At 43.7% G+C, this 25,491-nt stretch overlaps 2 protein-coding genes, 1 long non-coding RNA gene and 4 other non-coding genes across 9 annotated transcripts in view; 6 read left to right on the forward strand and 1 right to left on the reverse strand.

Moving 5' to 3' along the window:
- mfhas1 (multifunctional ROCO family signaling regulator 1) overlaps window positions 1-14,121 on the forward strand; it is a 34,871-nt gene extending 20,750 nt beyond the window's left edge. The window contains exons 2-3 of one of the 2 annotated variants that reach the window (XM_080303662.1): window positions 11,250-11,579; window positions 12,272-14,121. In XM_080303662.1, coding sequence (XP_080159788.1) covers window positions 11,250-11,380 — 131 coding nt within the window. In that variant the 3' untranslated portion in view covers window positions 11,381-11,579; window positions 12,272-14,121. The remainder of the gene's footprint in view (window positions 1-11,249; window positions 11,580-12,271) is intronic. The other variant, XM_026174649.2, reaches the window with a different exon arrangement.
- A 2,288-nt stretch (window positions 14,122-16,409) lies between these two features.
- Window positions 16,410-20,687, forward strand: rpl17 (ribosomal protein L17). 2 transcript variants are annotated; one of them, XM_026174665.2, is made up of 7 exons: window positions 16,410-16,540; window positions 16,919-16,968; window positions 17,147-17,187; window positions 18,446-18,580; window positions 18,763-18,861; window positions 20,065-20,256; window positions 20,611-20,687. In XM_026174665.2, exons 2-7 carry the CDS (start codon window positions 16,929-16,931, stop codon window positions 20,656-20,658), a joined length of 555 nt encoding a protein of 184 aa, XP_026030450.1. In that variant the 5' UTR covers window positions 16,410-16,540; window positions 16,919-16,928; the 3' UTR covers window positions 20,659-20,687. The 2 variants fall into 2 exon arrangements, with proteins under 2 accessions (XP_026030450.1, XP_080159794.1); XM_080303668.1 differs by having other exon boundaries at window positions 16,519-16,636.
- LOC113027532 (small nucleolar RNA SNORD58) lies at window positions 17,011-17,080 on the forward strand. Its single transcript, XR_003273092.1, has one exon. It is a non-coding gene; the product is annotated as a small nucleolar RNA SNORD58 (small nucleolar RNA).
- Window positions 18,616-18,683, forward strand: LOC113027529 (small nucleolar RNA SNORD58). Its single transcript, XR_003273089.2, has one exon. It is a non-coding gene; the product is annotated as a small nucleolar RNA SNORD58 (small nucleolar RNA).
- Window positions 19,723-19,789, forward strand: LOC113027531 (small nucleolar RNA SNORD58). Its single transcript, XR_003273091.1, has one exon. It is a non-coding gene; the product is annotated as a small nucleolar RNA SNORD58 (small nucleolar RNA).
- LOC145429715 (uncharacterized) lies at window positions 20,067-24,863 on the reverse strand. The gene is made up of 3 exons (XR_013909999.1): window positions 24,399-24,863; window positions 23,946-24,081; window positions 20,067-22,111 (listed from the first exon to the last, which is right to left on the reverse strand). It is a non-coding gene; the product is annotated as an uncharacterized LOC145429715 (long non-coding RNA).
- LOC113027530 (small nucleolar RNA SNORD58) lies at window positions 20,471-20,538 on the forward strand. The gene has a single exon (XR_003273090.1). It is a non-coding gene; the product is annotated as a small nucleolar RNA SNORD58 (small nucleolar RNA).
- Window positions 24,864-25,491: the final 628 nt, after the last annotated feature.

The raw sequence follows: 25,491 nt of genomic DNA on the forward strand, positions 1-25,491 counted from the left end.
ACTGAACAGTCTTCAGCCATAAAAACCACTGAGATACAAACACAGGACTGCAGTGAGGAGAACCGCTGCGCTCACTAAACCAGAGCATTTACAGTCCATTAGTCTGACCTCCAACACGTTACCGCAGCCTTTTTCTTTTCCCGTCATCGGAGAGGGAGCAGGCACAACGTGCTGCTTAAGGTTAAAGTGTCACACTTGAAGCTTTTTGCCTCCTACTTCCTGTTGTTTCCAGTTTGTTAAACTCTGAGTTCAGTCAGATTTGGTGCTTTAAGCTGTAATTCATGTTTTTGAACCACGAGGTCAGGCCTTCAGATTCTTGTCTGGTTAAAATGAGCTTTCGGTTTTTTGACCCCCAGTTCTTGTCGGTTCTCGTCGGAGCAGCTGGAGCGTTTCTCATCGCCTTCTCCTCTGAACACGCCTGCAGTGTTTCTGGAGTGTGAGGATGAGATCTGCTGTCTGTTGGTCTGTCGGCCTGAGACTGAGTAACACAGGAAGTGTGTGTGTGTGTGTGTGTCTGATATTTAGCGCTCTGCTTATTATCAGGATTATGTAACAGCGCTGTGGGGTCATGTGATCAGACTGCAGGATAATGACCTCGCAGAGCAGAGGACGTCGAAGAAGCTCCGACTGGTTTCACTAAAACACTGAAAACAGTCCAGATACATGATGTGATGAGAAGAGCCTGATCTTGAAGGACAGCGTCGGTTCATTTGAGGCTGGTTGATCCTCGACATCTGTTGACATGTTCAGAGTGAAGGTGCATGGCAGAAACAGAGAAGATAACGCGGCATTCACAGGGAGGTGATGAACATGAAAATAAAAAAGATGTGGGTTTTATATTCAAACAGTTTTTAAAACAAATAGATGTTGAGAGTGATCGTATGCATGAAGATGTTTGAGTTAAGGAGGATAAATGCAGACATATTTCATGTTTCTCTCCCGCCTGTGTATTGTCTTGAGTTCACCTGCACCATTATAACATTTTACTTCCTGTTTCCCTGTTTGTAGCTCGCTGTGTTACTGCCCTTTTCTTCTCCTGAGTGAGTTCACCTGAACCGTTCTGTCCAATCTTTACTTTATTTTCTGCCTTATTATTATTCATTTGACTTCACCTCTGCATTACTGTCCCTCTTTCATTCTTTCACCTTTTCTCCTTTCTTCCTGTTCTCACCCTTGTTGTTGTCTTCACTGTCCCGGGTTCACCTGTGTTGTATTTTCCTCTGCTCGGTGCGCAGCTTTGTTTATCCTGTGTATCCTGGTTCTGTTCCAGAGCCTCACTTGCTTTCTGTCGTGTAGCAGAAACGTTCTTTACTTACCTGCTCACTGTTTTTGTGCAAGCGCATCGCTGTGACGCGAACTCTGTCATATTGAAACCAGAAGTTGGGTCACAGCACGCCAGCCTGAGTACGTCAGGGTGGAAAAATTGTGACCTTTCCAAAAAAGATCCCTTTTGTAAAATGTTTGCTTTCTGTCTGACTGAAAGGAAACACTGAAATACGCTTCCTGGAACTGAGATTTCCATCGGGGGCATTCAGCGGCTTACATAATCAGCTCGTTTATTCAGTTTTATGTTGGAGGAGGTGGGAAATATACCACGCTGAAATAACCCCAAATTATCTGCTCAGCTGTAAACCATTTAATGTCATTACACAACAGCTGGACACACACACAGAGGGCGAGTGGAGGATTATTAGCAGCAGATTTCTGGGGAATCCCGGAGTTTTGGAGAGAAAGCCGAGGCCGGGATGTGAGAGGAGCTTCAGGCTGTTTTGCACAGGGAAGTGAAAGTTTCTGACGTTTGTTCTATTTAACGATCAGAGGAAATAGAAATGCTTCATCATGAATCCTCCTTACATTCAGAAGAAGTGAGATATGTCCGTGGTAGTAGTGTTGGTGAGTTTCACAGCAGCTGTGCCGATCCTGAGCGGTTTTAATAGTTGCCTGTGAAGCTCAGATTCTCTGGCAGGTAAATCACCAGAACAGAAACACAGACGGTCCATCGTTCACTGTTTGGATCCTCAGCAGCGTGATCACATTCCTCTCATACCTCCACAGCAGAGATTGCCGTTAATCCTGCTGCTCGGGTAGCGTGGCTGCGCTCAGACCTGCCGGCTGACCGGCTGCAGTTATTTCTGGTGGTTTTCCTGCGCTCTGGAAGTAGGCCACGCATTCCTGAGGATCGGCCTCACTGCCAGTACAGCTGCTGATCACAGGAGATTAGCGGTGCGGTCACGGTATCTGGGTCTGCCAGAGTCTGAGGCGGCTCTCTGAGACTCATCCCGCCACCTCATTCTGCTCCATTTCACATATCCTGGATTTTATGGAGTGCAGATCCTGCTCGCACACTTCCTTGACTCAGGGCGGCAGAGCTCACTGCTCAGCGGCGTTCAAACTGATGCTACTGTTAGGTTACAGAGCAGAAATGTAGTCAGCAGATTTAGTTTTTCATTCCTATCAGCTGCTGTGGAGAAACTTATTTTCAGCCAGTTAATAATGATGTGGTAATATAATCTACTAGATTCTCCTGAAACGTCCTTTTCATGAGTGTTTCAGTGTTAGAGATGGAGCAGAGCCTTTTCTTTGTGCCTGAGATCCTGGTGTGGTGTCCGGGGTCTGCACTTCTCTGTGTATTTATAGTTGGCTGTATTTCACAGCAGAGGTGTGGACTCGAGTCACATGACTTGGACTCGAGTCAGACTCGAGTCATTAATTTTATGACTTTAGACTTGACTTGAAAAAATGTTCTAAGACTTGTGACTTGACTTGGACTTTTACACCAATGACTTGGGACTTGAATTGGACTTGAACCGGTTTACTTGAAAAGACTTGATATTTTACCCCAAATATAAAATTTAACATGCATATTATATAGAGATTGAAAATGTGACGTCATTCACGGGTAGAACCGCAAAGGATTCTGGGAACTCGTGGCAAGCGGTAATAGCGCACGCAGGCTTTCAATTAAAATCAGTTATACAGCGATAAAAAGAAACACAAAAATGTCAAGAAGCTGTTGTATTATTAACTGCAATAGCCGGTCGCATGACAGCCACGGGAAGCCGACGGGTAAAGAGATCGGTTGTTATCGGATTACGTCGTTGAAGAGAAATTGTTCATGTTTCCGAAGTAACAAAGACGCGGACGGATGGCCTGGATTGCAGCCATTCAAAGATCAAATATAACGTCCCAGAACACTCCAGCTCACAGGTTAGTCTGCTCCAAGCATTTACACAAAGGTCAGTGTTTTTTAGTAGTTAATACGTCATTTTCATAACATAATTGGTGATATAGGTTACAAGCAAGAACAGAAATTGTCGCGCTATGCTCCTTTGTTTATTGTGCATAAATAGTGAATTGTCCTGACACAATATTGCGTTTCGCTTCTGTTATTATGGTACATTGACAAAAACATATACTTTTATTCACAGGATAAAACAGTTTTTTTGTATCACTGATTGCCCAGTGCGATTACAGCATACAATATTATTGTCACTGCTACATTTCTGTGATGGGTACCAGAAATTATTTCCACTACTAATTAATTACCGTTGAGCTCAAAGGTCCTATTAATAAACGGTTAAGGAATGTGTATTTATGACGACGATTTGTGAGACTGGTAAACTTATGATACGTACGATGGTCTTTCGTTCTACACGGTGCATTTCAAGGTCCTGCACCCATCCGTCGGTAAACTGTACCTGGGCTTGTTGCAGTGACCTGAAGTTACTAAACTTCATGAGTGTGTGCACTCACTCCAAGAACCGTATGATTATAAATATGCATATAAATATGCTACGATGAGATAGCTGACTTCATCTAACTAGCAAATGTTGTCCAGGCTACGTTGGTGATACAGTTTTTTTTAATGTGTATGATATTTTTGTCATGCGATTTTAAAGCTGGTCCTACAACCGCATCCAAGAATAACATGCAGCTTATCTCAGAACTGTCGGTGAAAATTATTCTTGGAGCTAGGTTTAATTGAGCTGCATTTTAAAGAGGTGCAATTTCACAATTTGTGTATATTTTCTAAGTTCACTATTTTGTCATGTGTTGAGAAAAACACAGATTTAAAAATTACATGGTCTAATATTTACATTTAGCATAACTGCAACATTCTTTTTTCGTTTGTTTTTTTTAAAGACTCGAAAGGACTTGAAATTCAAAGTTTCAGACTTGTGACTTGACTCGGACTTTTACACCAGTGACTTGAGACTCGACTCTGACTTGCCTGACATTACTTGAGACTTGACTTGAGACTTGAGGATAAAGACTTGAGACTTACTTGAGACTTGCAAAACAATGACTTGGTCCCACCTCTGTTTCACAGTGTCAACTGTGGGCCGTGGAGGTTTTCTGGTGCTTTGCTGCTGGTCTTTGGTTGAAATGCACATCGCGAGCTGCTGTTTTTCACCTTTGACCTTTGAGTCCTGAGCTGCTAACAGTGGTGACAGCAGCAGCAGATGTGAAGGCACATTCAGTGACCTTTAAAGCAGAAACCAGAGCTCGGCCGCCTCGCGGATCCTCTTCAAATAGTCCTCGACGAGAAAAGCTGCACAGCGACGAGAATGAATGAATGAGGAGCAGCTGCTGCCAGGCTGACAGAGGCCATCGGCTCAGTCTGAGGATTAACACTTCAGTGTGTTAAAACAGAGGAACACACACACACACACACACAGTGAGGCCTGGAAAAAGACAAACGGCTCCTGTTAACACATGCGTGGGTCTGCACGTGCTCAGTAACCCCCCAATCATCTAAGCTGTGTGCTCTAATAAACTATGAAGCCTTTATCAATCAGATCCTTTGATACTGATCGTCGCTGATATGGAGACTAAATGTTTCTCAACCACAAAGTTCAAACTTCAGTCCTGATCAGAGAAAAATGATAAAGTGTACCGGGAGAGTGCACTTCGGTGAGTCACCTCTTTAAACTGTATTTGGTTTAAAGTTTGCTTGGCTGTTGGAGCCTTTTGAAGCATTTTTAATGGCATCACCTAATTTGGCTGCTGTGCGGGTAGTTTGTGTCACAGTGGCCATGTTTGTCTGTTATATACAGTATATGAGTGCTGGCTCTGCAGCTGCTTCATGAGATAGTTATGGAAATAAAAAATAACTTATGGGCTGAAGCATCTCCACCCTGTAAACAACGAGTCTCAGTGAGGACAGCAGCAGCTTCACGGCTCTCAGCAGGACAGCGAGGGGTTGGCTGAGGTCGATGATGTCCCCTGAAATCTCTTGGCAGCGATTTAAGCAGATTTCTGCTCCCGTGTGATGTTTTGTTCTGAGCCGGGTCGTCGCCGTGGCCCAGTTATCGCCTCGCTCTGTGTGCAGCGGTGAAAGCAGAGACGGGATCGTCCCTCATCAATATGGAGCGAGGGTGACTCTGCAGACTTCTCTGTGTGGCCTCTCCGGCTTTGTGAACAAATTTCTATTTCAGGTCGAAGGCTGTAAATATTTAAACAGCAAATATTCCAGCAGGATGAGTGACGCCAGGAGGAGCGAGGCGAGACTGTGAACAGTCAGCAGACCTGTTTGTGTTCACAGTGATGAACTGATTCAAACATGAGATGAGCCTTAAATACGGTTCTTTACTGTCACGTCACATTACTGAGGGGCAGCAGGAGCTCGTCTGTGTGAACACAGTTTCCTGTTTAGGATGAGGAAACGTGAAACTGTCAGAGTAACAGACTGCTGTGTTTACAGGCTAATCGGAACCGGGGAGTTTGGTGTTATGAATTTATGTAGAGAGCTAAATCGTGGCCAAAAAAGTCACTGAAATAAAAGAAAATCTCTCTTTAATAAGTGAATAAAACAGGGCAGCAGAGCATGAGCACTGGAAATTCTTCATAATGACTCCAACATTCAGCTTCAGCAGAGAAAAGTTAAAAAATGAGACTGTTTTAAAAAGTGGAACCATCAGATTTTTTGTCAGTGTTGCTTGAAAAACTTCCAGAGGGTCGGACTGGCTGCAGACTAACTTCCTGTTTCAGCTCTGGAATAACCTCCCCGCTGCAGACGTTCTCTCACAAATCCTCAAATCGTCCTCACAACAGAGGAGGAAATGAAATCGGAGGTCTGGGCAGTTTTTGAATGGAGTGAAACTACTTCTCTCATTTTCCAAACATCCCAGTGGGAGTTTCCTGGATACGGGTACACTTTCCCCTCCTCCTCCTCTCTGCGAGTGGCGGCTGTTCCCTTTTATGGCTGACAGCAAAGGAGCAGGAGGGAGGACATGACTCCTCTACCTGCTGATGGTGTTTGAGGGGGGAGGAACATTCCTGTTCCTTGAAATCAGGTCTTTGTGGCTTTCTGCGTGACTCTTCTCAGTCAGAGGGAGGAGGAGGAGGAGGAGTTATCAGGCTGCGGCCTAATTCAGGGCACACAGCCGGATGTGTGAGCCGTCAGCTGCGTCCACTGATGAAATAAACATCTGATCTCCGGCCGTGGCAGCAAAGCTCAGCAGCAGGTTAGAAACAAACTGTAGCTGAAGTGACTTTGAGGAGCAGGAGCTCCTGCAGCCACACAGCCGGTGGCAAAGACCTGCAGAAATACTCAGATGTAAAATATCCCAGTACTTCCGGTTGCTCTGCAGTACTCGGGTTTAATGAAATGGTTATGATAGAGCTGTTTTTCCTTACAAATAATCGTCTCTGACCGTAACTCTGACTGTGTCTGTGACTGCTGGCTTCAGGCCAGCAGAGCCAGCAGCTGCAGACACTTTGAGAGAACGCACACGATCAATAAGCCTAATGGTTTAAGTGCTGCTGAGACGGACGGACAGACGGGCTGTGAGTGATGTTGGAGGCAGCTGATGTAAAAACATCCGTCGGAAACAAATCTGCTTCATTTCTTTGAGTCGTAGCCCCCATGACACCACCCGTAGATTTATAATCACCTGTTCTGGAGCCTGTAGGTAAGTTAGCGGCGTGCTTAGTTCGATGATGGCATTAAAAATGCTCCAAAAGGCTCCATGTTGTTATGAAGGAGGAAACTTTTTGTGCTTTGACAAACAAAAGTAAAATTTACACATCAATAAAAAGCAGAGGATCGATAATAGATGCCTGTGGAACTCCTTTGGGTTTTTGTTACCCACTCTGATGGTTTCTGCATCCAGAAAAACTCTGGTTTGGGTGTAAAATACTTACGGCTGGATTTTTAGAGGATCATTAAAGATGTGAACTCATGTTTCTTAACACAAACTCTCAATCACTCCTCAGGAGTGAAAGAAGCCATCTATGTCCACTGTGAGCGACCATCTTTGAACAGAGGCGGGGGTTTACAACACCAACTCTCTGCCATCTATAATCCAGTTTTGAGTTCCCTCCCCAGAGGCCTTAACGCCCACTCACATCCTGGACCATCTGACCTCAGGAATTCGCATGATAGGGTGGGGCCAGGTTTCACAATGAGCACACCCGAAACCCTGGCTGATTGGGACCCACACCCAGTTTCACACCTTGGCTCAGGCGATTAGAGGATCATCAGGGGGTCCTTTATCCCTCTGTGGGGGGAAACTCCCACTAGGTTTAAATCTGGGACTCCCCACCATTTGGTGAAAGGTCTTCAAGCAACTTAAAGAAGCTCCTTTGACTACGATGACCTGGTCATCGTAGTCAAAGGAGCTTGCAAAGAAAAGCGTCTGGACTTCTTTAAGTTACTTGAAGACGTTTCACCTCTCATCCGAGAAGCTTCTTCAGTTCTAAGGTCAAATGGTGGAGAGTCCCAGATATAAACCTAGTGGGAGTGTCCCCCCACAGAGGGACAAAAGGACCCCCTGATGATCCTCTAATCCCCTGAGCCGAGGTGTGAAACTGGGTGTGGGTCCCAATCAGCCAGAGTTTCGGGTGAGTTCATTGTGAAACCTGGCCCCACCTTATCATGCGAATTCCTGAGGTCAGATGGCCCAGGATGTGAGTGGGTGTTAAGGCGTCTGGGAAGGGATCTCAAAACAGAGGCACAGAAAAGAAGATCAGACACCAGCGAGGGAGGATAAGAAAGACAGACGCAACAACATTGTCATCCCCTATGTAGCCGGTGTATCAGAAAAACTCAGGAGAGTTTTCTCCAAGCACGACATCCCGGTGCATTTCAGACCCAGCAACACACTCAGACAAAAACTGGTTCACCCGAAAGACAAAACGCCAAAACACAGACTTAACAATGTGGTGTATGCTGTACAGTGCAGCGAGGAATGCCCAGACCTCTACATCAGAGAGACCAAACAGCCACTTCACAAGCGCATGGCACAACACAGAAGAGCCACCTCCACAGGACAAGACTCAGCAGTCCATCTGCATCTTAAGGATAAAGGACACTCTTTCGAGGATGCCAATGTTCACATTTTGGACAGAGAGGACAGATGGTTTGAAAGAGGAGTGAAAGAAGCCATCTATGTCCACTGTGAGCGACCATCTTTGAACAGAGGCGGGGGTTTACGACACCAACTCTCTGCCATCTATAATCCAGTTTTGAGATCCCTTCCCAGACGCCTTAACGCCCACTCACAGCCTGGGCCATCTGACCTCAGGAATTCGCATGACAAGGTGGGGCCAGGTTTCACAATGAACACACCTGAAACCCTGGCTGATTGGGACCCACGCCCAGTTTCACACCTCGGCTCAGGCGATTAGAGGATCATCAGGGGGTCCTTTTGTCCCTCTGTGGGGGGTTACTCCCACTAGGTTTATATCTGGGACTCTCCACCATCTGACCGTAGAACTGAAGAAGCTTCTCGGATGAGAGGTGAAACGTCTTCAAGCAACTTAAAGAAGTCCAGACGCTTTTCTTTGCAAGCTCCTTTGACTTCACAGACACAAACTCTCAATCTTCACAATAACTTGGACGTGTTTATTTCTTCTGTAAAACGCGCTGGATATTAGAGGAACTGCAGGTTTTGGCTCCTCAGCCATCACTTTGCTTTTCAGCTCTGGAGCTAGATGATTGGTTCTCACTGCAGCTGAACGTTTGAGATGCAGTTTTGTGTAATATCAGTGACTCACAATGATGACAGGAAGCTGCTAGAAGGTCACAGCTCGAAACCTTGGCCTTCCTGCTCCGGAGAGCAAAATGATGTGCCATACCTGCTGGTCTGCTGCTCTGAAGGCACACTGGGACGAAAAGCCAGATTAACAGATTGATCTGACCAGGAAGAATTATTCTGAAAATCCTGGAGATTCAACATCAGTCAGCTCAAAATGTGGCAGGTCACCACTGTGCACACTGCCACAAATCATCCAACATCACGAGCACATCTGGCATTTAATTTGTGTAAATGTTCACGGCTTCAGTCCCGAGCTGCAGGAGGCTTGTATTATCTCTCTGCAGGTTAGGATATTAGGGGTGTGTGTGTGTGTGTGTGTGTGTGTGTGTGTGTGTGTGTGTGTGTGTGTGTGTGTGTGTGTGTGTGTGTGTGTGTGTGTGTGTGTGTGTGTGTGTGTGTGTGTGTGCTGATGCCCTGAAAATGAAGTGAATGTAATCCAGGCACTGGCTATGGAGCGTGCTCAGTGTTGTTCGTGCAGCAGAGTGATGCATTGGGCGTGTCTCTGTTAGCGGCTGAATGATCAGCGCTCTGCAACAACAAACACCCAGGTGGAGCTGAGTGTCGGAGAGTACATTATGAAAAACATAAACAGAATTAGCATTCCTTATGAGAACATAAGGAATGCTAATTCAAAATGTGGAAACTGATGAGATTGTCAAAATAAAACGGGAAATAAAAAGCAACTCAAACGTGTTTTAGAACGGCAAGTTGTAATAGTACTGGAGGGCGTGTCACACGCTTCCTGAGGTCATCCGTCATCCACCCTCATCAGTACATCCATCCAAAGATGGAGAGCGCTAATCATTTCATAAAGTGCAGCTTGGAGTTATAAACAGAACACGTGGCTACAAGCTCAAACTAACCCAGTCCAGTTTTCACACAGTTTTCCATGGATGGAAAAAGATATTAAAATGATTTATAAACATGGTTTGAGTAAGAAACTGAATCCCGGCGGAGCTCGCGTGAACCTCCTCAAGCAGTCGCCGGCTGGGCTCTGAGCTGTTCGATGAGGAGGGAGCCATAATGATGATGAAGGAAAAAGGATGGCTGTGTCGATCTGCAGATGGCAGCTTTTCTTTGTTTGCCAGAGAAACACACGAGGGATCACACAGGAAGTGTGTGCGTGATTTTAATCGTATTTTTATCCACAGCGGAAACACAAACGATGAGGACGCCTTATAAATGGAGACGTGCACAGGAACGGCGTTCAGCCCTGCAGGAAACTGAAGTCAGAGAGCCGCCTGTGTGCAGCTCTGAGCTCAGACCTGTTACTGCTTTACAGAAATCTCGCCTTGTTATGAGTTCTAATAACAGTGGAGAGAGTAGAAGAAAAACGCCCTGCAGAGCACGAGAGCTGAGACACTGAACTAAACATCTCTGCCTCGACCTTTAACCTTTCACCTCCTATAACCATTTCCCCTTTTAAGTATCTTTATCAGCAGGTCATGCTTGAAGAAAATTCAGAGCTCTCGTCGTCATGAAATTCACCCCAGTAACACAAACACATCTATTCCTCCGCACTTTTAAATTACATAAAAATGAGGGGAAAAAATTATCCTGAATCTGAATCCAGGCTGAACTTTGACCTCAGAGACCCTCAGCTGTGTGCACTAGCTAAACCTGCAGCAAAACCCAGGACTGACCTTAAACTGTAGTTTACAGAGGAGGACCAGGCGCCCCCTGCTGGTGGGACTCTGCTCTGCAGCATGAAGTCACAGCTGGACGTTGCTGCCACCTTGTGGCCGAATTCATAAACGCTTCTGCTGCTGCAGGTTCTTACTAAAGACAAGTAAATGGAGTTTAGTGTGAAGGATTATTGTTGCCTGTAGATGTCTGTGAGTCTTCAGTTATTTAAATTTGTGCCAGCAGTTTATTATTAAAAAAAACAACTACAAATCTAGAGGCGAGAACAGGAGAAACTTCCAGAAGCTGGAGGCGGATTTGCCTTGAGATCTGTCTGACTGGCAGATCAGTGTCCACCCAGCATCCTGGTCCAACATCAGATAATTTATTGTTTTATATCTGAAATGCTGGAGGAGAACTTTTCCTCCCTGATAACAGCAGAGCAGCTGCCTCTTCTGTTCCTAAAACCAGAGCATCCTGCTTTCTGTACGTGTGATGGTTTCTCTGTGATGTTTCGGGAATGTCCTACTTCCTCTGTTTCCTGTTTCCTGTATTAAAGCGTCTTTGATGTTCTCGCTGTTGCAGGTGAGCTGCTGAGCCAGCCGCGGCCCGAAGGCCTCACCGAGATCGTCTGTCCAAAGAATGGCTCGGAGCGGGTCAACGTGGCCCTCGTTTACCCCCCGACCCCCACCGTGCTCAGCCCCTGTCTCAAATGAAGCCCCGCCCACCCATCTACACCGACCTGGCTCGTCTTCACTGCGTCACCAGAGCCTCCACCTCCGACCTCCGGCTTCCATCGTCTGTCACCTTTCTGAGCCACCAACCACCACTTCGCGTCCTCCACAGTCAGAGCGAGCGGCTCGACGGGTCTCTGCTTCACGTGTACGTCAGTAATTACAGAACACAGCAGCGAAGGTCAGAGATCACCAGATGCACTTTTTTTGTTTTGTTATGTTTGTATTTTTGTTTACAAACATTCAGGTGATACAAATAAAAATAATGATTTCGTTTATCAGCTCCATAAAAACAACGGACACTGCGATGGATCGAAAACCTCCACATTTTATAATCTGTAAAACCAAACATTCGGTTTAATCAGGTTATTTATTTTTTATATTTCAAAAAAATAATAATAAAAATAAATTAATAATACTGTATGAACAAGTATTACTTGTATTGTGATATTACACTGAGGAGAGTGTGACCTGAGTTTTTCCTTCCCACTGTCACCAAAGCGCTTGGTCACAGGGGGCCGTCTGATTGTTGGGGCTTCACTGTATTGTTGTAGAGTCTTTATCTTATCTTATCTTAACTGTTGTTGTGATTTGAAGCTTTATGATTCAAATTAAATTGAAATTAATTTTTTTTACTGTTATTTTTATATTTCAAAGTATAAAAAAGTATATGTTTTATACAATGACCGTACTCTGTCGTGTTCCTGGAGTTTATTTTTCCTTTTGAAGTTTTATTTGCTTTTCTTATTTTTCTTACTTTGATTTTATGTAAACGTTGCTACAGTTACATTTTTTACGTGACCGTCAGACCGAGTGAATTAAATACTCTTTGATTTCACCTGGCGGCTATTTAACTTCCTGTTTGTGTTGCAGGTCTCTGACGCCTCTTCACGTCGCACTGAGCGGTATCTGAAGAGCTTCAGTGAGCCCGACGCGATCCACACAGTCTGTAGCATCTAATGAGGGTTCCTCCTCCTCGGTCCCGTTACCGAGTCGCGCTGCTTCACACGTTTCTCTCTGAACAGTAACGCCCACTTCCTCCTGTGTGAATCTACGGCTGTAAAGACTGAAGGACATTTGGATTTTCACTTATTTCGTACAGTTTGTCGGGAGGAGTCTGTGAAACTGAGGTTCGGGTCGCCGCTGGAGACACAGAGCGACTCTGATCACGACGCGCTCTGCGGGAGATCTCAGGTGATGATGGGACAGACGCAGTTACAGCATCAACGCTGTATCAAGCATCAGGAAGTGTTCATTTCACACAGACAATGGAAAATATCAGCAACTCACACATGACTGTGAGAAAATAATGGGAAATAATGCTTACCAATGGGAAACAGTGGGATTTAATGGTTAGCAATACAAAAATACAAAAGCAATGGGAAAACAATGCAAAGCAGTGGGAACAACGGCTAACAATGGGGATAAATGGATAATAACGTTTCACAATTAGAAAATTGATGGAAATTAAAGGTAACAATTACAAAACTATTATGGGTTCAAAATGCAGAAATCGTGAAAATTAATGATTCACAATTTAAAAATGAGGTTACTAGCTAACAGTGTAGAAACTGTTAGCTGTGCAGAAATAATGAGAATTACTGTTTCACAATTAGAAAACATTGTAAATGATTGGTGATGGGCTCTGTTAGCTCTGGGAGAATGGGGATGAGCTAACGGGGAAACGCATAAGTCTTAAAACCACAGGTGACAAAAACAGCAGGAAGTTCAACCATTTTTCCTCTGGCGTGTTTTACCCTATTAGTGACCTTAATTAATAAATGAACTTAAGTTCATGAAATAAGTAAAAGAACAAAGTTGTAGAAGCTCTGAGAGCATCAGGGCTTTGAGGGGGACATTTTTTCTTTTACTGTCTCTCCTTCTCTGATGTTCATCAAATTAGGTTCAGTTCATCTCCCATGAAACCCATGAAAAAAGCAGCACTAGTAGGACCATGTAGCCGTTCACTGAACATTTCTTTTTTTGTTATTATCTCGTGAATATATTTCTCCTAAAACATTTCGGGCTGGGACAACAACAGTCACACAATCACATATTATCATGTGTGCAACTATAAACACAATCACAGTGTTTAACCGTGTGACACAAACATTATTCACGACACACTGTAACAGAACTGAACAGGTAACGAGGTTTTAGAGAGAATTTATTTAAAAAAATAAAAAAATAAATTTTTTTTTTAACTTGAAGATGATGAAACTGATTTTTTTCAGCCGTGAGAAACAGGAATGCTGAGTGTGGAGATCCTCTGACTGAGCTGCTCAAACATTTCCACAGTGTGGGGTGTGCAATGGTGTGGGGCTGCTGAGGTTTCGGAGCCTGTGGTCTGCACTCGCTCTCAGACACACTGTGATGAACACACTGATGTGAAGGTAGCAGATGAGCCTTCGGGCCGAGGATGTGGCACGTGTACAGATATTTGTGCGTCTTCTAATGAAACCACAGTGATTTCTACATGTTGAACTTCTTTTCACTGTCTGATGAAAACACTGACACGTGCTGATGGGAAAATGTTGTTGTTTGTAAATAATATCTTTATTTTTGTATGTTGGCCTGAGGTGTCGTCACTCGAGCTTTGACTTTCTTTACAGTGCAATGATGTGCATGACTCACTGTGAGGCTGCACACGGGGTTTTCTATGTAGCTCCGTCCAGCGTCTCACAGTTCATCATGAAATACCAAATAAACAATGACTGCTTTAATACCTGCAGGCCATGTCATTCATTCACGCTCTAAACACAGTTTCACCTTTTCACTGGGTAAATGTACAGTTTGTAGGTCACAACTGCACAAACAAGGTCCAGAGGCCCAGTTCAGTTTAGAATTCAATCAGGAGAAGCCTAGCAGTCAACTAGCAGCTACAACCAGCTGTGTCGCCATCCACCTGTCAGTCAAAAGGCCACACCCCCAATAATGCAAACTTTAAGCCTTGATACAGTTTAAACAGGTGAGTTTTAGTTATTTCTGCTGTAAAGTTTCAACATGGGTCTCATTGCTGCCTCTTCTGGATATCAGAGGAACTGCAGTTTTTGTGCCACCGCTTCATTTATGAACTCTTGGGTGGAGCATTTTTGTGCAGCAGATAACTGGAGGAGTCCTTGGAGTGAATACAAGCACTTATATTTTTAAAATGAAAAATCATCAGACACTTGAAATTCCTCATAAAGCATTTTGTTTCCAGCTTGTGAAAAAAAAAAAGACCACCACTGAATCAATTTTAATTATAATTTCTCTTCCCCACTAGAGGGAAATCAAGTAAAGTAAAATCAGGAAAACACATTATGACACATTATTTTAATTAATAAAGTCATGCTAAGATTTACCTTCATACTACGAATATTTTTTGAGTTCAGGCCCTCCGAATACACACGAGTGGTTCCAGAATCAGTTCTTTAGCATTAGCAGCATTTTTCATTTCATAAGTCGAGTAGATATCCACACAAAAACCTTTAAAATGTCAAAAACTGTTTCACTCCTCCTGTCACAGCCTCAGTGTGGGGGATTTATCACAGTGGGAGTAACCTACAGCAGTTTCATGTCTGTGACATTGAAGAACAGAAGCTAACGCTGGTAGTTTGATCTGTTTATCATCATTCACAAAGTGCATTCTGGGCACAATTACATTTTAAGGCTGTAAAACCCCTCACTACACATTTTATACACTGTTCTCAGACAGGCATCAACATTTTCACACTTTTCTTATTTTCTTATTTAACCACTCTCAAAGTTCAAACCTACGTAGAAAAATAAGTCCAGTATTACAGAATGAAACCAAAGATCAAACCCTGTTTTCACGTCCAGAATATGGGAACAGAGCAGCTGTGAGAGAATTCAACAGCAACGATATGGTACGGAAGTAGAGGAAGCAAGAAGAATGAGTTAATAATCTGAAAAATACAGTAACTCCTACATTCTGTTAGCATGTCCAGAAGTCCAACTTTTTGTGCAATGCTTAGCATCTTCCTCTGCCTTCGACGGTGCAACACATTTCGTCAACATTGTTGTTTATTGGAGAGAAAACTTACAACATACAGTACAGCACTTTATGTAAATTTGACAAGTTAAGCACATTCTGTACTGTACAGGCGACACAGCACGGAGATTGATTGACAATGCTCTACAGCCAATCAGGACGCAGAACACAATGAGCTGTAAAAAACAAAACAAAAAAAGCATGAATGAGAGGCAGAAGACGACTGTAGTTCTTATTAACAGGGTATTGCCGACTTTTGTCTGTATGTCATATTTATGATTAAAAACTAATTTAATCAAATTAGATATTATAATTTTTCATATGGGAATTGATCCTGCAACATGAAATGCTGGTATTGGAAGTATCGATATTCCTCAGTCAGTGAGTGAGACAGTAGACTGCGGTGAGAATGAGAGTCCAAGTGCATCGTAAAAACATGTAAATATGACTGACAACTGTAAACGAAGCAGCATCTCGCTCCAGCTTAAAGAAGAAGCAGATACTAACTAAGATGAGAAACTGCATCAGCTCATCAAGCTGAGGCATTTGATTATTCTGAATGTCAACCTGAGGACATACTGTTTGGCTGCTGAGTTTGGTTCTGTTTCTCTTCTGTGGATTTGTTTGCAGTGCTTTGTTTTTGTGTTGAATTAAAATCAAAAGTTTGATTAAAATATTATACAAAAGTAAGAATGCCTGCTTTTCTAACAGAACAAATACACAATATTAGGCAATTATAAGGCATCTCATAAAAACACTAAATGCAAAAGGGTTTATCAACACACAGAGCATTCATATTTGTCAAATATGAGGCTACAGATGATAATAAATTAAGAGCCATTTGGGAGCCAAAACTGCCAGCTCTTCTTTGAGATTCGAGCCACAAGAGCTGGCTCTCTGAAAAGAGACAAACTTCCCATCACTATTATCGTGTTTACGTCATAATCATGGCGTAACCACGGGATAACAATTTTTCTCGCGTATTTTGTGTGTGTGTGAAATACCACCCCCTGCTGTCCATTCCGCTTCACTGCGCCCCGAGCACCGTCCTCCTCCTCCTCACCGCCAGGGGGCGGTAACCCTCACAGGAAGGCAGAAGTAGAGGAGCGCCGTCCGGGATACTTCCTCTTCCTTCCGCGGCCTCAGAGGTAGGAGTTCTGTCCCGCTCACGAAGCGGAGAATCCATGTTAAATCTGAGTAAAAATACTGCATCCTGCGCTGCAAGCATCTGGATCGTGTCAGCTGTGTGTAAATGTGTGCGCTGATGGTTGAATTGTGTGTCTGGAGCCATTAAATGAAGTTTTATGAAGATATTTGCGGAGACGCCGGGTTGGTGGCTCCGGCGGCTGTCCGCCATGTTGGCTCCGTGTGGCGTGGATAGGAGTTGTAAAGCGGCCCTAGCAGCTCCTTTTCTCCGTGTTTGTGGGGTTTAAATCTGTTTAACGTCACCTGAGACGGTGCTGTCTAAGATGGTCTTACCTGCTGTGTGCTAGCCTGAGGAAACTAACGTGTGCCTCTTCTTACAGATATCTGACAATGGTCCGCTACTCTCTCGACCCCGAGAACCCGACTAAATGTGAGTAAAGGTGAACTTCAGCTATGTGTGGGGGTTAGCTGGTGGCTGTGATGACCTCTTAGGACACCTTTGGATTCCACATGAAAACAAACTAATGACACAACTGAGCTGCCGCACTCACTGGTGGAGTGATCCGGGTCTTTGCTGGGGGTGCTAACGGCTTCTCTCTGTGTTTCAGCATGCAAGTCGAGGGGATCCAACCTCCGGGTGCACTTCAAGGTAAGAGTCCACATGTGGGCACAGACAAAGGGGATCACAGGGTTCATCTGTCATCTCACGCGTGTCCATGTTAAAGTAGATTCTCTCAGGTGTAAAGGTGTGTAGAGGCTCAGAGTAGGTTACATGAGCAGCAGCAGGCTTCTGAATCTGGGCTCTAATAACTCATTAAACACACGTGGATGTGGGTTCAGAGTTAATATGGTGCTCTGACTCAGTAGAGAAAAATGATCCAATTTTACTTCAGAGTCATGAAACTGAATGGCTCGTTGCTGCGGGAGTGATGGGAGATGCACTGAAATGTTTTATACTCTTGCATTATGTCTATCTGTGATCCCAGCCAATAGAAACACTGTACTGTAGTTAGTTTATTTCACGCAGACACGTTTGTCCCCCCCAGTTTTTCCACTTCCTCACACCCAGTTTGAGTGATCCTTACATTGATGCTGTGGTTAATCGTCCTGATAGAAGTGATTATGGTTCAGTACATTTCACCACTGACCACACAGGAGGAGTCAGTGGTGTTTATGAGCTGTCTGTGATGTGTAGTTAAATATCCTTCGAGGTTGTTGTCTCGCTGAAGCATAAACCTCAGTGAGGTCTGTTCATTAGAGCTTCAGGTAACAGCATGAGCCTGGTTTCTGTGAACAGCCCAGTTTGTTTGGAGCTCTGCTTCAGCTGCAGAATGTGTGAGATGTCTGAAAATAACTGGTGACACTTTTAATCTCTCTTTTGAATACAGGTGTAATCCTCCCGTAATTACATAGAATTTCTGTGTATATAATTTGAAGTTAATATTTAAGCTCAGGTACTTAAAGCTCTGCTCCCGAGGATAAGGAGTGAATAAGTCAGGATTTTCCAGGAAAAATAAATTACTGTGAATGGCTTGAGTAATTTTTGTGTGTTTAGAAATGTTGAATAGACAATCTGCTGTGATTGAATGAGCTGCTGGTCTAATGTTTATGTCAGTGGGAGGAGCTCTAGTTTTAAAGATGGCTGCAGTGCTCCTAGGTTTGTTTGGCTGTGGATTAAAGAGACTTGGTTTTCTGTCGAATCGATCAGATCGCAGAGATTCTCTGATGGTTTGTTTGCCTCCCCTAAAATCTATAAACACATTCAACCTTCATTAAATCTAATGTGACGGCCGAGGCCCTCAGAACTGACCCGACATCTGGACGTCATGCTGATGTCATGAAGGTTACGACATAAAGGTGCCACTTTGTTGATCCGGTCTCTGACCCGTCTGTGTCCTCACTTTCAGAACACCCGTGAGACGGCCCAGGCCATCAAAGGCATGCACATTCGCAAAGCCAACAAGTACCTGAGGGACGTCATCGTCAAGCACCAGTGCGTCCCCTTCCGCCGCTACAACGGCGGCGTTGGCCGCTGTGCTCAGGTGAGGTCCCAGCGAGCGTGGCATCACTCTGACAGCTGCATTGATGACCTTCTTAGGACACCTTTGGATTAAAGATGAAACTAAATCTAGTAACCTGAGCAGCAGCGAAGGCGGCCAGATTTACCCCGCCTCTGAGCTCTGAGGCATGGTCTAAAAGCACCTTTGATGTTTTCTGTTTTCAGGCCAAACAGCACGGCTGGACCCAGGGACGCTGGCCCAAGAAGAGTGCCGAGTTCCTCCTGCACATGCTCAAGAATGCCGAGAGCAACGCTGAGCTGAAGGTGAGGTCATGAGGAGGTGAGGGGCCAACGGGTGTAGCAAGCAGACAGAGATGGACTCCCTGGAACACACTTTTATATTGAAAGGATCGATACCAATTTAGTCTGAAGGTCACACCCGTCTGTCTGCAGCTTTAAACACCTGAAACTGTGCTAGTGATGTGCAAAGTAGTTTGTGTGATCGAATTGTTGTTAGTTTTCTAAATGTGGCGTCTCTTAAGTAGTGTGCATGTCAGCGTCGCATTAATGAAAAATACTTGTTTATTTTAAGACTAAAGTCCAAATGTTGGACTGTTCTGCAAATGAGTTAGCTGTCTTATGTCTGTGATGAGTCGTAGCTCGTCTGTATGGCATGAGCTGTAACATCCATCCTGCTGTTTCCCAGACGCAGCTTTCTGTACTGCCTCTGTGACGTCCTTGAACTCATCACGCTGTTTTTATGAACTAAAGGAGCCGTGGCAGCTTTGACTTATCGACACTTTAATCTCACATTTTAACTTGGTTCTCAAACTGAACACTAATATTTTTCTCTCAATGACACTCGTCGTGCGTTTCAACTTCTTAAACGTGACAGAGTATGCACATTTGATCTAAATCTATTGAGCATATCTGGATTTTGTTGGTCCAACAGAAAGCAGGTCCCTGAGGACACTGGCTTTGATTTCATGAAGTTATGACACAAGAGCGTTCTTTAAGTTTAAAATGATTATCTGCATCGTGACATCAGCCTACAGGTGGCGATCACAGGCAGGCTTTAGGGAGGCGAGCTTCCACATGAGGGCAGGCGGAGACGTTGAGATGACCCTGAGCTCGGTTTCAGCTCTGTGGAGCTGGTTGTTGTTGAGCTGATCGGTGAGCAGCAGATTGCAGTGATGACCATTTAGGACACCTTTGTATTAACCATGAAAAGAACAATTACAGTCTGAGCAATCTGAGAATCACAGACAGCTGGAACGAGAGGACAACACCACTTTAATGATCACATGCTTCAGGCCTCAGTTTGATTATTGATGTCTGAGCATCTATTGATCTGCAGTTGGTTTCTCGGGTGACGTTTAGTCTTCATCTCCAAATGTTTGGAAGCAATAGGTGAACCAATCAGAGCCTTTGATTAATAAATGATTAATATCTGATGATTTGAGCTCTGAAAGGATCGATGGAGTCCTATTTTCTCGTGGTGGTTCTGACCCGTGTTTGTGCTTTCAGGGTCTGGACGTGGACTCTCTGGTCATTGAGCACATCCAGGTAAACAAGGCGCCAAAGATGAGGAGGCGTACGTACCGCGCCCACGGCCGCATCAACCCCTACATGAGCTCGCCGTGCCACATTGAGATGATCCTGACAGAAAAGGAGCAGATCGTCCCCAAGCCCGAGGAGGAGGTCGCCCAGAAGAAAAAGGTGAGAACGTGGAGAGGGAAGAGCGAGGGGTGGGGCTTCAAACATGCAGCACGGAGCGAGGTTAGGGGAATTAAAGTTGGCTTAGTCTCTTGGGACCTGGAGAGCTGTGATTTCCCTTTTACTGAAGGTCCCATGAATGCCACAGCAAACACAGTGAATCCTGCTCCTCTGGCTGCACATCTGAACCCGTCACCTTCCTCCTCTTCATCATCTGTCGCAGTGATGACTCCTTAGGACACCTTTGGATTCTCCATGAAAACAACCCTGTTAAAACTGAGCGACTGTTGGCCAAGGCAGCGGTGCAAACTCTCTGATCGATGATGTCATAACTCTGCCTCTCTCTTCTCTCTGCAGGTTTCACAGAAGAAGCTGAAGAAGCAGAAGCTGATGGCACGCGAGTAAAATTCTAATAAACCTGAAACTTGTTATGAGAGAAGACTCGGACTCGTTTCTTTCACCAAGCATACCTGAAAGCAATGTTCCTCCTTCAAAATAAACCTCAGCTGCTGCTTTAGCAGCTGATGGGTTATTCCTCTCTGTGCTTTTCAAAATAAAAGACCTTAAGCCTACTGTGACCTGTTTACAACCCTGAACGATTAAAATCAAGTTATCTTTTGTTTTACTGGACATGTACTTCACAGAGCTGAAAATGATATTCCAGCAGCAGATGCAGAATAAAAGTTTACAATAAACATAAATATTAATGCCACAGTGAGGGTCTGAACTGTGAGTGCAGCTGTTTATAACAATAACAATGAGCGTAAAGAGTTGAGGTATTGAAGCAGCATTCGGGTTCATCCACCTGTGGCAGGTGTTGAGCAAATGTGATTCTCTGACGATTTAGTGATTCAACTATAATTTTGATAAACAATTTTGTTGACTCTGAGTAGTAATATAGTAGTATAATTAAACAGTATTATTAACATTCAACATTTGCAATGAGTTAGAATTAACAATAACTGGAACTCAACTATCAGCACTCAAGTACCAGTTCTGTAATCAAGTATTGTCAAGGAAGAAATGCAACTGTAGTGGCCTCAGCTGCAGGTCATTTTCCATAAGTTCCTGGTACTGGCACTGGTGTCTTGGGAAAAATCCATCTTGTCTCACTTAACCCATTTTTTTAACTAATGCTGTGTTCTGGTAATTTGACAGCATACATGCTACTGCAAACAGTTGGTTGATATTGTAAACATGTGACATGGTAATGATGCTATCAAAAAGTTTGTTCTGTTTTATCCTCCTAATGACTCGCTCCACATGTACCCTGAGTCTGGCTATGGCCTGCGTCTCCTTAACCTGGTATGCTGGCATCTGCTTCTGCTTAGATAGAAAAGGTGGGCAGTACACTTTGCATTTACAACAATCTGTGATTAGGAAGCCCTTATCTACCATCACTGCCATGTCTTCAGTCAACTTCTCAGCAATGCCTGATTGTTTGAATAGTTCCTTGTCACTAACCGAACCAGCATACAGATTAGAGATGAATGTCACTGGACCATGTGGAGCTATGCCAACCAGGGCTTTCATCGTACAGTGGGATTTGTACGAAGAGTACATTTCACTTTGGAGAAGTGGTGAGGATGGTGTCTGACACCTCAGCTCTGTACAGTCAAGGATCATCTGGGTGTCTGAGAAATCTTTGAATTCCTCAGAGAGGTAGCGCGTCTGCACATGTAAGCCAGATGCATTGAGACCCCAGTGCAGTGGCAAGAAAAATTGTCCATGTTGCAATAATGCGGCTCACTGTGGACTGGTGTATGCTAAATCGATGTGCCAGGTCCCTCTCCTTCAAACCAACTGACAGGAAAACCAGGAAAAGAAAGAACTCGTCAATTGGCTGTAGCAGCTGCCTCTGGAAGGTGAAAACAAAAGGGAAAATGTTACTCCTTAAGCTATGAACTATAGGGAGTGCAGAATTATTAGGCAAGTTGTATTTTTGAGGAATAATTTTATTACTGAACAACAACCATGTTCTCAATGAACCCAAAAAACTCATTAATATCAAAGCTGAATGTTTTTGGAAGTAGTTTTTAGTTTGTTTTTAGTTTTAGCTATTTTAGGGGGATATCTGTGTGTGCAGGTGACTATTACTGTGCATAATTATTAGGCAACTTAACAAAAACCAAATATATACCCATTTCAATTATTTATTTTTACCAGTGAAACCAATATAACATCTCCACATTCACAAATATACATTTCTGACATTCAAAAACAAAACAAAAACAAATCAGCGACCAATATAGCCACCTTTCTTTGCAAGGACACTCAAAAGCCTGCCATCCATGGATTCTGTCAGTGTTTTGATCTGTTCACCATCAACATTGCGTGCAGCAGCAACCACAGCCTCCCAGACACTGTTCAGAGAGGTGTACTGTTTTCCCTCCTTGTAAATCTCACATTTGATGATGGACCACAGGTTCTCAATGGGGTTCAGATCAGGTGAACAAGGAGGCCATGTCATTAGTTTTTCTTCTTTTATACCCTTTCTTGCCAGCCACGCTGTGGAGTACTTGGACGCGTGTGATGGAGCATTGTCCTGCATGAAAATCGTGTTTTTCTTGAAGGATGCAGACTTCTTCCTGTACCACTGCTTGAAGAAGGTGTCTTCCAGAAACTGGCAGTAGGACTGGGAGTTGAGCTTGACTCCATCCTCAACCCGAAAAGGCCCCACAAGCTCATCTTTGATGATACCAGCCCAAACCAGTACTCCACCTCCACCTTGCTGGCGTCTGAGTCGGACTGGAGCTCTCTGCCCTTTATCAATCCAGCCACGGGCCCATCCATCTGGCCCATCAAGACTCACTCTCATTTCATCAGTCCATAAAACCTTAGAAAAACCAGTCTTGAGATATTTCTTGGCCCAGTCTTGACGTTTCAGCTTGTGTGTCTTGTTCAGTGGTGGTCGTCTTTCAGCCTTTCTTACCTTGGCCATGTCTCTGAGTATTGCACACCTTGTGCTTTTGGGCACTCCAGTGATGTTGCAGCTCTGAAATATGGCCAAACTGGTGTCAAGTGGCATCTTGGCAGCTGCACGCTTGACTTTTCTCAGTTCATGGGCAGTTATTTTGTGCCTTGGTTTTTCCACACGCTTCTTGCGACCCTGTTGACTATTTTGAATGAAACGCTTGATTGTTCGATGATCACGCTTCAGAAGCTTTGCAATTTTGAGACTGCTGCATCCCTCTGCAAGATATCTCACTATTTTTGACTTTTCTGAGCCTGTCAAGTCCTTCTTTTGACCCATTTTGCCAAAGGAAAGGACGTTGCCTAATAATTATGCACACCTGATATAGGGTGTTGATGTCATTAGACCACACCCCTTCTCATTACAGAGATGCACATCACCTAATATGCTTAATTGGTAGTAGGCTTTCGAGCCTATACAGCTTGGAGTAAGACAACATGCATGAAGAGGATGATGTGGACAAAATACTCATTTGCCTAATAATTCTGCACTCCCTGTAGTAAAATTACGCTTTTCTTGGCTAAATGTTTTGTAATGGTTATGCATACCATACCGTACTATGGGGTAAACAATGAGGTGCTGTAGTACACAGGTGTATGTATGTAAAGGATGCTGAGTCCTTTAGCATACATGCTATTGTACATAATGTAATGTTATTGTACATAAATACATTAAAATTACACCTCTAGTTCTAACTACCAACAAACCCATAACCTACTGTTGATGTGCGTGCACGTGTCAACACTTCTTCGTTCCTATTGGCAGCTGACTTGGCTCTTGAAACCTGGATCATTTTATAGATGCAAGGCTCAATCAAAAACCAAAATGCCATCAAATGATCATAGCTTGGAAATCTATTCACGAGAGAGACATACATCGTGTCAATCATTAATTAACATTACACACTGACATAAAAATAATATAAACTGTGACAAATATGCTAATGGTATGCTGTATAACATAGTCTGATTAAGAGTCTATTTGGTGTTGTATTTTACCTGTAGCATTAGGATATCGTTTAAATACTAAAGCATCTACATGAAACATACAATCAGCAGAGAAAAAGTAAATTTCTATTGTGTTTCATTAAGACTGGAAACACTTTCGAAATTTAACTGATGGTGACCTTGGTATATTTTAAACAGTTAGCTTGAATAGAACTTAGGTGTACCTGGTATAGAATCGGATGTCAGTGTCGGAGCCAGCAAAACGCTGTAACCCAAATTCTCGCTGGACACGTAACTCCTGTATTTCCTTCCTCAGAGTCTCCACGTCTTCGGACAGGTCTTCTGCAGCTGATGCAGATATGTCTAATGCAGACGGCTCAGGGACTGAGCAGTAGTCATGATCTCTTGTAAGACTGTGCTCTTCTTGATCGTCAGGAGGAACTAGTTCAGGGCGTCGCTCCGTCCTCTCCCAAACACTACGCCGGGGTGGTTCAACTTTATAGCCATTCCACTCAAAAAGTGTTGGTACAGCACCTTTAATAAGCCACCTTCGACCATCAAGGGTTGTTGGCTCTATGAGTTGATCACTGGCGAAATGTCTGCTGCAGACCCTGGTGTGAGAGGTAATTGTGAAATGATGTATGTTTACTAGTGATGGGCAGATGAAGCCCCATGAAGCACTGAAGCTTTTCATCCAATTGGTTCACGAAGCTTCTTGAAGCTTCATTTGCTCTAGCAGGACACCTACTGGACGTAAAAATAATAGCTGGCATGAATTTGAAGAGTGTGGCATTTTGCACACAGCCTGTAAATGTCAACAACAAAAGGAGTGTGTAAAACATGTATATTGTAGTGATGGCAGTACACTGTGTATATTTATAGTGGCAGTATGGGAAATGATTATTTGGAAATGCTTGAAATGGAAATGATCATTTACTGTGAGGTGTGGTTGGGGTGTGGACAGTAGTTGTGCTTTTGTAACGTTGAGGTATGGACAGCTACACACTGAGGCTTTGAGCCTCAGTCCTGCCTGTTCACATTTTATTCTGTAAAAACTAAATTTTCACTGCTTTTATGACCTTTAGTGGGGAGAACATAGCTAGGATTTAATGATTTAACAAATCTTTTAAATCCTTTGTCCTCCACAATGCTAAATGGCTGGGAGTCCTCAATCACCATGCTGACCAGGTCTTCATCTATTTGAGATTGTTCTCCTGAGGAAAGACAATAAAAACAAAGCACAAATATAAATATCACACACGTAACTTATAACAGTTGTATAATATTGTTATATCATTTAGTAACATTACTGCATGC

Source organism: Astatotilapia calliptera, chromosome 7 (assembly GCF_964374335.1).
Source record: "Astatotilapia calliptera chromosome 7, fAstCal68.1, whole genome shotgun sequence".
Taxonomy (NCBI): Eukaryota; Metazoa; Chordata; class Actinopteri; order Cichliformes; family Cichlidae; genus Astatotilapia; species Astatotilapia calliptera.